Genomic DNA, 14,156 nt, shown 5'->3' with positions numbered 1-14,156 from the left:
AACACACAAGTTCGAGACACTTAACCACATCACGTCATGAAACAGGGTAACTGATACCTCTCAGAGAACCAGCATCGCTTCTCTCAATTCATCTGTGTGGAGCTGAAAGCTGTTTTGCGTTAAAGAGCAGCTACAGGGGACAGAAGCTCAAAACATATCAAAACACTGATGAATCATGGCTTGTGGGAAAGGCTTAAAGAGACGGGGTTCTCCCTCTCTTCAGTTTCTTTCTCTCTTTCTCCTAATTAAACTTGCATCAAGTCTATCATTGTTCACTGCTTAGCTCACAGGCTTTGATGCTGACATCTGAGGGCAGTGACAGCACTGATCAGTGGCCCAGTGAGGTTTATAACACCAGCCCGAAACACACTGGCACCATACCAGACCTGAAAATTTAATGCAAAGTAGCCAGTTTATCTAAATATTCTAACAGGATATTTCAATTAATGTTGACAGGTTTACACCCAAGTAATGCACTTTTACAAACGAGCATAGCAGTAACGCAGCAGAAGACAAGATGTCATTAGTTTTTCAGTCTATTTAGGGGTCAAACACCTTCAGATCAATGAACTTTCAATGAACATGCCTTTACTAGTGGTTTGTGAATCATTTTAAAGAGATAAAAGCTAACCTTCAGCAAGCTAAGCAACTAAATAGACATAATTCTTTTGAAATTCATGATTTTTCAAGAATTTAAGGTTGTCACTATCATTTACAGGCTGCAATTCAGAGACAGAAAAAGAAAGAAAGAAAGAAAGAAAGAAGGAAAGAAAGAAAGAAAGAAAGAAAGAAAGAAAGAAAGAAAGAAAGAAAGAAAGAAAAAAAGAAAGAAAGAAAATATATATTTTTTTAAATCCATAACTTCAAGAACTTTAAAATGTTATAGTTTAAACTAGAATTTAATTCTAGTTGAGAAGCCAGGCCAGAAAATTTGAAGTTTAAAAAGTTAAAGAAGTTTAAGGAGTTTTAAGTTTAATGGTTTGTAGTCTGAGATAGTTTGCACGATAGTACCACAACATATTTTCATGTCTGATCAGGGCGATGACCACCGTAGACATTGAGGGGGGCGAGTCCCCTCAATAATTAGAAATAGCTAAACACTTTTCTCAAATATTGCCAATTCGAGAGAGAGAGAGAGAGATAGAAAGAGAGAGAGAGAGAGCGAAGGAGAGAGAGAGAGAGAGAGAGAGAGAGAGAGAGAGAGAGATGGAAGTTGTATGTATGCACATTTCTCTTTTTAGAGTGAGTTTACATAAAAACAGCGATTTTATCCTCTCATTGCTGGAAAATATAATGTAGCAATTCAGTATTTAAGCTGTATTTAATAAAAGTCGAAAATAGAATTGGGATTGGGCCTTAATATGCATTTACAGTACATAAGAACCTGCAAATACTGTACAGATTAATGTTTAATAGTACACTAGATACTATGAGCTTATCAAAACTGCATTTTTTATAATTATATATAAAATAAGTTCATGTCAATTACCCAGCAACACAGCTAATCAGACACATGTCGAACAAGAGTCACGGCACTCAGCTCTCGATTCTGCAAACACAACTTTGCACTGTGGGAATGTAAATGCTTGCTCTTGAATAATTCTCTCAGTGAGGAGCTTAGAGAACAAAACCACAGTATGGCAGAGTTTATTCAAGTTCCTGTGCTGTGAATATTTTACACTGAGATCCTTTAATAAGATACATAATGTAGACTAATATTACTATGCCGTATAATTCTTGTAAGGCAAGAGCTGAGACTCTCTGCTCTGAAAACAGTCCAGGAGGGCAGAGCAGAGACCCGTTTATACAGAATAAAGACAGATTTACATCCATAATGCTCTGCAGATTGTTTGATCCACACTTTAACGTTAAGCTCACCTGGGCACAGTGGACAGGTATGTCACGAGTCGTCTCAGGTCCTCCTGTTTTATTCGGTCATGGTTACTCCTGGCAGGGAAGGTCAGGATGGGGCCACCTCTCTTATCACGACCTCCTGCAAAAACAAAAAAAGCAAATAGTTGCACATATGTAATTTTATTCTGTGTTCTGGAAGTACAAACTATGAATCGCTGTATTGTTTATTGTCAAACATAGTAAAAGGAGATTTCCAGAAGACCCTGAGTGACAAATTACATATATTTAAATTTAAATTGTTTAGTTTCTTCTTATTTTTGTCATAACAGATGTACAGAGATGTGACGGAATGAAACATTACTATTTAAAACATCTGCATTCTCTCGTTCTCTTCCCCTGACAAATGTTGCATTCACTTGCAAGACTTTTGCTTGCTCTGAGAAACTATGAGTAGACTTTTGTGATGGAAAGAATATGAGGTGGGAGAAAAGCAAATGCTATCTGTAATGAAACTACACTACACTTTTTTCATGGTTAATTTCTAGCCACCACAATTGTTTTTACCATCAACTCTATTTTGGCCTAAATAAGACTGAGAAGATATCACCATACATGTTATCTATTTCACCTATTACCATTGCTCCTATTTAGGCTTACTAAACTTTTATACCTAACTTTGTGTGCTACAGAAATGAAGGACAACTCTAATCAAGCAGGTTTTGAGGAAAAACGAGGATGAGATCATTAGATGAGAGTATTAGAAGCAGTTATAGCAAATAGTGACAAGAGAACAGGAACCATGATAAAAAAACGGTCACCCCTCATGAACAAATCCTCACTGACACCTCTAGAGATTCATCCCTCATTTTTCCCTAAATAAAGTGTCCTGAACACCTTGATTTTGAGATTCATTTCATTGATACATGTAGGTAAGAAGAACTCATATAATACTCATTATGGCATTTTCACATCACAAAGCATTCAAATTGGATTGCAGACGGACAGACAGTGGCTGGATTATAGGCATTTGATGACTGCTGTATCTCACATCTCACAAGATTATCTAGCACACAAATCACTGTGCCTCAAATCCAATATTTTGACTTCTGCATGGCATGCTTGAACAAGCTCACTAAATTCAGCCAGCTGTTAACATGTGAAACAGCCGCAGGTTAAAATCTGTGACGTTTCGAGAAAACCCCTCTACACCCGACCTGAGAAACAGATGTGAGATAGAAGTGAGGAGAGGCCCATCACATCAGTGTCAGTTAAGAGCAGATCATTACAGATCACCAAACTACAGAGCCAAATGAGAAAGGCTCAGTGTCAAACATCAGTCATTTTCTAAATGTGAAATGTGCTGTTTTTTGTCACTCACACTCGAAAGATCCCTTAGATCTCACACTTACCAGATACAAATGCTACTTTTTCTCTCAGCACAGGAAGGACGTCAGACGCTTTCATTCCTTCACTTCTGAAAGACCCTGAGAATGAAAGAGAAGAAAAAGTGATGTTATTTTCATTTGTAATAACATCACTCATTACATTTCCACAGTATTAAACACCCTAGTGATTATTCAGATATTATTCAAAGATCATACAATGCTCATCAAACACATTTTAGGCTTAATATAAAAAATGTGCATTGTGCACAGTAAAAAAAAAATAAAGTTTAATTAGATTTATAATACTTTAAATTAAAAATCTTTATATTAACCAACTTTCTATTAATGCAACGCAGTAAATGAGAACCATTGGTGGCCTCCCAGTGGTTTCCATCATGGCCAAATTAATATTATGTGATTTAGATAAAAAAAAAAAAAAAAAAAACTTGCATTAAAATGAAATTGGACAAGCTCAGTGCGAATTTACTGCTGCAAGTTATTTATTTATTTATTTTTAATTTTTTTTTAATTGGAAAGTGTTCAGATGATTGTGGGTGATTGGATCACCAATGGTATGCTTCAAAATATGCATAATTGAAAATGCAAAATAGGATCCTTCAAACTGAGACAGTCTTTGATGGCGGCTGATTGTAACACAGATGCTTGACCCTACTAGGATGCAACCTTCTCATTGAGAAGCACTCATACCCTGTAGTATAATATGTATACTGTAGCACTTATTCTGGATGTTGATTGGTCATCATATAGTAACGCTGATGATGTGAAACATCAGCTCAACAGCCGTGTTTCACAAAAAACAATTAAAAAGCAATTAAAAGCAATTATTTCACATAAAGCAATTATAAAATGTACAACAATTAGTGGTCCATTAGGTTTTCTGGGCTATGAAAACACAACCTAGAGCAATAAAGGTTCCACTGGGTCTACAATAAACTCCTTACGTACATCTTCCTTTCTGTCTCCTTATCTCCATTTATCATGACCAAGCCCCTCTCTCTCTCAGTCTGGACTTTTTAATCTTACTATCATAAAGCAGCAGAGAGTCCTCAGACTGAGAGAGATGATAAGAGCCATCATAAACACTCAGGATGAAGCCATCTGAAGCGAGGTGTCTCCTCAGTACTAGACTCCTCCCTGAGGACTCTCTGCTTCACAGGAGCGGATCAATGCTGCTGATTCTTTACATCAAAGACACGCTGGCGACTCTGCTAATCAACGACTACATTACAGAGGTTCAGAGAGGAACATGATCATGTAAGGGCTGCTTGAAGATTGCATCAGATTGAAGGCAGATGTAGTTCAGCAGAAGATTAGAAACATTCGAACATGGATAATTAAGCGCAACCAAAGATTTGGTACTTGCTATAGCTAGTATTAGTATAATTAATGGTGAGTAACATTCACATTTGAATCAGGCTCATTGGAAACATTCATCTACCTATAATTTTTTGCAAAACTCTCTGTCTATCACTGCAGTTTTAAAACTGAAATGCATACTAGTTTCAGTAAAACACAAAAATATGATTACAAAGGCAGGTTATTGACTATTAAAGACTTATTTCTATACAGTTCTTTGCACAATACTATGCTATTTTGATATCAAAACAATATTACTCCAGTATTGCATGATTTACAAACTTAAACTTACTGTATTGAAATTTGCATCACATATCCAGCTGGATATGAGTTGCTTTTCTTACTTAGTAAATTTGCTTGGTACCTCACCCGGTACAGCACTGCGCAATGTGCAGTGCTCAGGTTCGAATGACGGTAAAAGAATAAAAAAAAACTTGTAGAAGCAAACTAAAACTGCATGGTTGCTTTAGCAAATGCATTTTTATCTTAAATTTGCTTTTGTTAACAATTAGGTTAGTTTAGGTGGTATGTTATTTTCAAATCAAAATGACTATTAACATTTAAGCACAATTCACTGGACATTCAATTTCCTAATTGCCAAGATACGTAGACCAAGAAGTACCACGATAATGAAATGTTGTTCCATTGATCTGTTGATGCAAATGATCTGTTTCAGAGAAATGCCAATGGATGCTTCACTTCGAAATTGGTGCAAAATGTGCAAGAGGCAATGTAATATAATTGTGGCACTGTTTCTGATCTGTTTTACCAGAAGGAAAAAGCCTGTGAAATGCTTTCTCTCTGTTTTTTTTTTTAGATTAACAGACATAGACTAAAACCCACAAAACCACAAATTTCCATTAATGGTTGACATCATTGGCATCTCTTTCTTCCCTGTTATTTGACCAGATGCTTTAAGGGTTAGTCCACCCAAAATTAAAATTAGCCCATCAATTACTCTCACTCAAGTCATCCTAGGTGTTTATGACTTTCTTCTTTCAGACGGATCCAGTCAGAGTTATATTAAAAATTGTCTCTGATCTTTCAAGCTGTTTAATGTCACTCGTTGGGTGTTGCACTGCATGAGTCCAAGATAAGTTAAATAAAAAGCTCCCATCCATAAAGAAGTGTCTCTGTAGCAACAAAGGTCTCCTGTAGAGTTTCGATGTGTTTTTGTAAGAAATATATCCATATTTAAAATGTAATAATCACTTTAATCTAGCTTGCGCCAACAGTTGTACACAGAAGAAGCTCCGGGCGGAGACATATGAGGTCAGCGTTGTGCATGCACCGGTGAGTCTCCTGAAAAACAACGTTCGTTAACAGGAGCAAAGGAAGCAAAGTTTCCTTACTTTTGCAAAGGAAAACCAGTCTCCACTTGGCTTATATCGAAATCCTCCGATATTCTTCTTTAAAAATCCATTATTTTGTTTTGATCTTTCCTCTGCGTTTCTGTGTTCGTCACTTCTGAGCACTGCATGTGCAAAACCGACCTCATTCGTCATTACCCCGGAAATGCTTCCATGTACAACAGTGAGCACAAGCTAGATTCAAGTGATTATTACATGTTAAAAATTGAAATTTTTCTTACAAAAATACAAAATTAGTAATAGTATTAATTTCAGTGACGACTTGACTAAAGGAGGACTTTGTTCACCCCCTGAAGCCGCGTGAGACACTTTTGTTTTTTATGGATGGGCACTTTTTATTTAACTTCTTTTGGACTAATTCAGTGCTTGAAAACAGCTTGAAAAATCAAAGGCAATTTTTAATATAACTCTGACTGGATTCGTCTTAAAGAACAAAGTCATATATACCTAGGATGAGTTGAGGGTGAGTAATTTATGGGCTAATTTTCATTTTTGGGTGAACTAACCCTTTAAATTGAAAACATTTTCACACAAAAAACTGCATTAAAAAAAGTGTGAAATAACCCTTTTTATTTAAAATGTACATGACATGAATGTTACAGTTTAAAATGTTTACTTTGCTGCATACTGTTTCATACACTACCTCAACACTATTTTAGTACATGGCTCCTAACTTCTGAAAATGCTTGCTAAATCAGGTGAGAGTCATTAGGAAAGAAATCTGTACTCTCTCTACCTCTAATAACAGGGTGAGTGGTGTTTGAGAGGTGGGACGAAAGAGTGAATGAGAAAATGAGGAGAAAAAGTGAGGGGTGTGACTGAGAGATGAGGAGCTGTAATGGGGGATTGAATTACAGAAAGACTAAAGCTCAGCCCCATTAAAATGAGAGACAGCATCAGATAAAAGAGTGGCCGTCTGTCTGCGCTCAGATCATTCAAACACCTGCATTAGTGCTCAAACTATCTGTCCTCCTTGAGAGCGACTGGAGAATTTATGAAGGCTAGAGGGGAAGTGCACTTTCCTGTACCTCTCTCTCTCTCTCTCTCTCTCTAGATATTCAGAGCAAGACATTGATATGTCATCAATAGAGCTGTTTTAACAGCACCTCATCAATATGAATGTTTCTAGGAACATTAATAGCCTCTTTTGTGTTTCTTCTCAGTTGCTCTTTCGCATTTCTCACCTCATTCTATAGTGTTAATGAAGCAGTTTGCTACATAACTTAACCTCTATTGACAACATGTTTTTGTGGAAAAATATCAATCATCAGAAAAATAACTTTGACTTGTCCTTATTTTTATCATCTTTACAGTAACACACTTACATTGAGAGTCTATGGGCCAAGCACAATAAAGGACTCTAAAAGCAGAAACATGATATTTTGGCTAAATTATTTAGTAAAAATGTGTTATTTGAGCTTTAAATTTGCCTAAATTGTCCTTTTGAGGTGGGGATACCTTTCAAGTATACTAACATAATTCCTGTGGTTGGATTTTTCTCTGTGTAAGTGAAAAACTGGAATATGATCTCAGCATTTGTGTTGAAATATTACACAACTTTTATATAACTTTGGCTGTACTTTTCAAATAGTATTCAGCCTGTATGTGCTGACTGACATTATTTGACAAACGCTGTCCTTTGTGCTTTCGGTAATTCTTCCTGACATCCATGACATTTAAAGCGTCTTCACTCCCTTTTCACTATAGTCTCCGATACACTGATAATAAACCGGAAGTATAATTAAATTAGTTGAAAGTGTGCTCAGAGAAGTTTAATGCAGTATCCTACTGCGTGCAATAGCTCAGACCCTGTAAAGAATTCCTAAGATTTCCTTATTTAAAAAGTGAATCAAGTGAATGTGACATTATCCGGCTTTGTGTCTTGAATAGAGTCTCATTTTCATCTATTTAACACAGCATAGATGTATCCTTTGTTAAGAGACAGCTGGCAAGTGCTGAATCAATGTCAAGCATTTACTGTCAATGTTTTCACCATATTGAATGTGTATCGGGAGGAAAGAGCATTTCTTCAGAGTCGTCTACAGAACTGAAAGCAGAACAATGAGTGCTTTGGCACAAAATAAACCACAGTCTGCAGAAGATTTTATGCTCAACGTTATTTTAATAGTGACACTGAAAAAACTATTTTGACTCTTGCAATTAAATTTCATAATAAATATCAAAGAAATGGCAGTAAATTAAAAACTTGAAGTAGACAGACTGAAATGCACTAGTATTTCCATGTGTACATAATACCTGATGCTAAAATGTACACACTCATTGCTGGGGAGAAATTTATTTAATTTTTTTCTGGGCACCAGCAGCATGTGTGATTTTTTTTCCTAGTGGTAGCAAGTCTCCAAATTTGCTCTGCAACAGCAGCGTAAGCAGATCTCGTGTGCACACTGACAAACCAACTCCAAGAGTTGTCCTCACTAGAATCTGGGTATTTGTTACTATGAGATAATGAGCCAAGAAACCTCTAATAAACACTCACATCAAACAGTAGCAACACAGAAATCTGCTCGGACCCCCACCTCCTGTTGTTAAGGACACTGTAACCCCCAGCTACACTTCAACTGAAAGAAGCTTTCTCCAGCATGACTCTAGTACAGCTGAAGCATTAATTATAACACGCACACATTTAAACACTGATATCTTCAGAGCAATCTCAGTATATGGCTTATAGTGATGTAGGCAATTGGCCATATGCTGATCAGATGCTTTGTATCTCCCTGGGGAGAAAAGCAAAAAGGAGGTCCAGGTACTCCATAACACAGAATCCAGAGATTGGATTAAACAAAACACAAATCCCATTTAAACGGATCTCCATATCGACTCCATAGTAAATCAAGCTGTTGGGGACACACGGGGTCTCTGTACCGTACTTGATGTCTGAAATATGCCTGCATGGCTCAGTGCACATCTATTAGGTCAATGACACACATGTTTGCTAATGTTCTGTAATGGAAGAGATTATGGATCAAGATGTCCCATGGCATAAATCTTTTAGAAATTACAAACAAATAGAGAGTTTGTAAGATCATTATTTAAACAAATTTGTTACTCGTTAATAATTAGTATAATATGTATAATAATAATAAGTAATATGTATTTTTTTAAATATAATATTGATAAAAGGCCACTTAAGTGTACTTAAGAAAGCATACTTTCATGTTTCTTAACACACTTAAGTTGACTTAATAAAAAAAATTGTTTTTGAAAGTTTTACTTTAAAGTACGTTTTAAATCATTAAAGAAGTCAATTTGTTTTGATTTGTTGACTAACATACTAAAGCACTTTATTATTTTAACCATATGTGTGTTGTTCAATGTTGCATTTATCCATTGAATTAAAACATCATTACAGATGTGTAATTACAAATAAAACGATTTACAAGTTTCAACATTTGCAGCATGCTTTAACCATAAAGACAACAGATGTAATTATTGAAATTGCATATAAAATTGTACTTGAGTCCTACTTTTATTTACTATTATTTTTAAGTACTTTTTGATAATAAGCACTAAGATACTAAGTACAGTCAATGAGCTGAGGCAGCAAAAGAAAGAGTTCTGCTTTTGTACTGAATATAAATCAAAGCTCGCAACAAGACGGATCACAGATTGTTATATGTTCTGTGTTAGAGAAGGCAGCACACCTACAGAAGATAGTTTGTTTTTGGTGTTTGTCAGCGTGTTGTTGCTATAATGTGATATTGTTGTTAGCGTGCTGCTGTGCAGTTGCTAGTGAGTTCTAGGTGGTTGCTAGGGTGGTACAATGTGGTTGCTTGGGTGTTTTTGAAAGTTGATTAATGCCCACCTCAAAAGAGCACACTTCTCTGTTATTTTCTGGCTTCTCAATATGATTCAGGTCCCCACTTTCAAAACAAATCTATCAGATTTTTTTTTTAGATTATCTTCCACATGGCAAAAAAAACAAAACCAAAAACCTGTATTTAGAAAAGCAACAGTATAAACTGTATGATCTGAAGTATCATTCATGACTTAGAGTTGGTTTAATACTTAGGGTTAGTGGTTAGATGAAATCCCACTAGCAATAGCAATAACAATGCTTGCCTTAGAAAACAGCACTAATTAAAGGCATGATTACACCCAAAATAAATCAGGGAATGATTATCCTCAGGCCTATATACATACACATACGCATACCATTGGAAGAGAGCTTGGCACTTTTAACTCATAACTGACTCCTGCTATCTGCTATCTACCAAACGATGCAAATACACACACACACACACACACACACACACACACACACACACACACACACACACACACACACACACAAACATACATCCTCTAAATGCACGGAGCTGCACCATATGCATGTCAGCAACAGTTATCCCACGCAACCTTCACCCTTTCATTACATGGCTTCTTGTTTTTCTCTCTGACAGTTTTCCAACCAAAACCTCATGACATTCCCGTCACATGCAAAAACACTGAAAAATCAATGAACTATTGATGGAGAATGCATGGCACACTGCTAATTAGAAGCTGAGAGGAGAATCAATGTGCCACCAGGACTGCCAATATGACCAAACCTCACTAATGTCACCGAAAAAAACAACACGACAAACCCAGTACACCAGCATTACACACATTATACACACAAGAAGTCACACCACATCACTTGAATATTAATGCAACCATATTGGAATACTAATGAGATCGCAAAGGATAATTTAATGCAATTGAATAATTTATGCACACACCATACTGATGCTGTGTTCCAGGCAGGTTTGTGAGCTCGTAAGTCACGATTTCAAACCATGACTAACGACTTTTTTTTACCGTTCCAGGCAAGTCACGCCAGACTTCCTGAGCGCAAGGAATTGTAGCTAGATTATTAATTTTATTGCAACGTTACATTGTCCTAAAATATTTTTTTTCAACATGTACCACTTGCATAAACACGGTAGGTAATATTATTCGTAGGGGCTGCCGTCGTTGTTCCGTGTGCTGTGTGACGCCAGAACTCGGAGTACATCGATCTAGTAAAAGTTCACGGGTGGGAAGTCATGGGTTTGACTACCATTTCAGTGCACTTTCACGGGTTTAAGGTTGAAAAACACGGGTTATGGGTTGCCTGAAATCATTTTCAAGCACATGAAATTTCAGTTAAACAAAGCGAGATTAAGTCCTGGATATCACCTGACAGCATTAATACTGTAGGTGCATGTTTGTGTGTAAATGCACTTATCATAATGCAGATCACTGTACTCCTGACCTGAATAGACATCCAAACAAAGTCTTTGCCAAAGACACACTTCAGGTGATCCCATCATTCCCCAAACAGAGCACCACAAGCCAGTGGCATGGACTAATTCATACAAATGAGTAAGAACAAAAAGAATGTTCTTCTCTTTATGCCAGAACACACTCTCCTTCCAGCACTTAAACCACAGTTAATTATTAATTAATGAGGAAAAAGTTGTACAACGGTGCATTGGCTTTGATATGATTTTATTTCATCTTGATTTGCAGCGAAAAAGCCTTTATTGCCATGAGAGACACCGTTTATACCGACAGGAGACAATTTATAAATGACAAAACCACATATTGTATGTGAACTTCAAAACAAAGGGATACCCACGAGTCTGCAAGCTATTATCCGAAGGAGAGAGAAATCCATATGCTTTTCATTAATAATCAGTCAATTCTCTGATTGTTTTCATCACAACATCTCCAGCTGGATCTCTTTATGTTTCATCTACAGCCGTGTTTCCTTTCTTCATGAAAACCATCCAAAATACAGTTAGCCATCAGTTACGGATTGCTGAGGTAGTCTTAAAAGGAGATTTATGGATAAGGTACTGAGCTTGATTTGCTTTATCCCTTTACAAATTTGTAAACACAAATGTAAAATGTGTAGAGCTAAAATCTTAGTAAAGCTGCAACAAGTAATATTTTGACATCTTGGCCATCCTTGTAAAAAAAGAAATACACTGTAACATGCTTTCAAAAATAGCTATTATTATGGAAATACTATACTTAAGTGCAAACTAAATGTAATGATTTTGGTCACTTGAATAAAAAGAAAATGTTTAATGTATATTTAATGCAGTTAGCTAAACTTTAGAGTGCTTTTTTCTGCCCATTTTAGTGGGGCTTAAGTACACACAAATCTATATAATTTCTTATCTTTTAAATATGGTTAAAGTGTACTGTTAAGTACTGTTTGAAGCACATCCAATGCACAGTCAGAACAATTAAGTACAATTCTTTTTTCCCAAGGGCATGCATATGCATCTACAAAACACAAGAGACCTTCAGAATGCCTGACATCAGCATAAAGACCCCAGCAAATTGAATCACTAGTGGGACAGGAATTTGAGATGTGTGTTAATACCAGGTGTAAATTGTAATCCGTCTCTGCTGACCATTTTGGATCGGACCACCTGGGATAGATGTTTCTAGCAGGTGTAAACACACTAAGTAGCACAGTCAATGAACTAGCCAGACACATGTTCTCCCGTGTTTTAGGGAATCTTCCTCGCTCAAGAGGAAACACAGGAAAAATAAATTAGTTCACTGCAGCTGTTGCACCAAAAACCCTAAACAAGATATTCCCTTCAGATCTTCAGATGGTTATGATGGCTTCATGCAAAAATCTGTTCACATATTGCCTGCTACAAGCTCCTTACAAAAACCTTAAGTCTTAAGTCACATTGGTTATATTTGTAGTAAAAGCCAAAAATACATTGTATGGGTCAAAAATATTGATTTTCCTTTTATGCCAAAAATCACTAGGATGTTAAGTAAAGATCATGTTCCATGAAGATATTTTGTAAATTTCCCACTGAAAATATATCAAAACTTAAATTAATATGCACTGCTAAGGACTATATCTAAACATTTTTAAAGGCAATTTTCTCAATGTTTAGATTTTTTGGAGCTCTCAGATTCCAAATTTTCATATAGTTCGGCCAAATATCACCCTATACTAATAAACCATACATCTATTAAAAGCTTATTCAGCTTTCAAATGATGTATAAATCTAAAACAAAAAGGCAACCCAGACATAGAGCTACTACACAACAGAAAATATAATATTCCTGGAATAATTTCAGGGAACATCTAGAGTTTTCTATCGCGAATGTGCCGAATCTACAAAACACAAGAGTAACCCAGAATCTGCTGATGTAATTACAACCATTAAGTGATAGAGAAGGGGAGGGGGAGGCCGGGGAAGAGATGAGTGCTCGTGCCTCCATTGTTAAAAAATAAATAAATAAATATGCTAATCAGCATTGAGTGTTCAATTTCAGCGCTGAGGAGTGTTGAGAAAAGGAACATCATAGAAGAGGCTAGCCTCCCGTCTTGTATATCAACCAATCATCATAGAGATGTAAACAACGTGCTATTAGTTTGAACGTCTCCCGTAGCAGCTGGGCTGATTATTTGATAATTTACCAAGTATTTATGATGAGTAGTGTAGCGCAATGATAAATTGATAGATTGAATATTGCACTCCAGTAGTACGAGCCTTAAAGTACATAGATTTATATGTTAGTCTCATACAGGTAGGCTGGTGAGAGACTTGTGTATGAATGCTTCTGATATTATCATGTATGTTCCTGAAGTGTTTACATACGGAGTGCAAAGCGTATATGTCTTCTTTTAATCTTACTATGCGTTGATTTGAGTTTGAATGTTTGTTTAAATGTTTACGATAACGCATATTGTTTAAAGAGACTAGAACAGAGATATTGTTATAATTATTTCACGCTGAAATAAGGATATTTGCATGTGAAAAAGCAATGTGTGGCACTGTGCTCTCGCGTGAGTCTCGCGTGAGTTTGAAGGCGGGATTTCCTAATGAGTTACAGTGTGTGGTGGTTTGCGCTGCAATTAAAACCTCTGATTTCTGTGTTACAGAATAAATTCACTTTAAATGTGCAACCATCCTGTGTGATTGATTGACTGCACACTGGGAAGTGTTACAGTAGCGATATTGAATATATTTTCTTTACGTTTTCTGACTAAAAGCCACCAAAAAGCCATTTTAAAGTGGTTAAGCAAATAATAATAATAACAATCGGCAAGGATCCCCAGACCAATACAATTAGTGTGCCTCCTCTATTTTAAAACCCACGAGTCGCCAATGGTCATGAATAGCTTCAGTCTGTCCTGCTGGTTTCA

The 14,156-nt window shown here is 36.3% G+C and overlaps 1 protein-coding gene across 2 annotated transcripts in view; it reads right to left on the bottom strand.

Moving 5' to 3' along the window:
* The window catches only part of LOC132094846 (kalirin-like), a 214,968-nt gene that overhangs the window by 141,760 nt on the left and 59,052 nt on the right, over positions 1-14,156 (bottom strand). For both annotated transcript variants that reach the window (XM_059499476.1, XM_059499477.1), the window contains exons 2-3: positions 3,264-3,338; positions 1,879-1,993 (exon numbers count right to left, since the gene is read on the bottom strand). In XM_059499476.1, coding sequence (XP_059355459.1) covers positions 1,879-1,993; positions 3,264-3,338 — 190 coding nt within the window. The remainder of the gene's footprint in view (positions 1-1,878; positions 1,994-3,263; positions 3,339-14,156) is intronic.

This window comes from Carassius carassius, chromosome 19, assembly GCF_963082965.1.
Source record: "Carassius carassius chromosome 19, fCarCar2.1, whole genome shotgun sequence".
Classification (NCBI taxonomy): Eukaryota; Metazoa; Chordata; class Actinopteri; order Cypriniformes; family Cyprinidae; genus Carassius; species Carassius carassius.
This window is presented reverse-complemented; position numbering and strand designations above follow the sequence as displayed.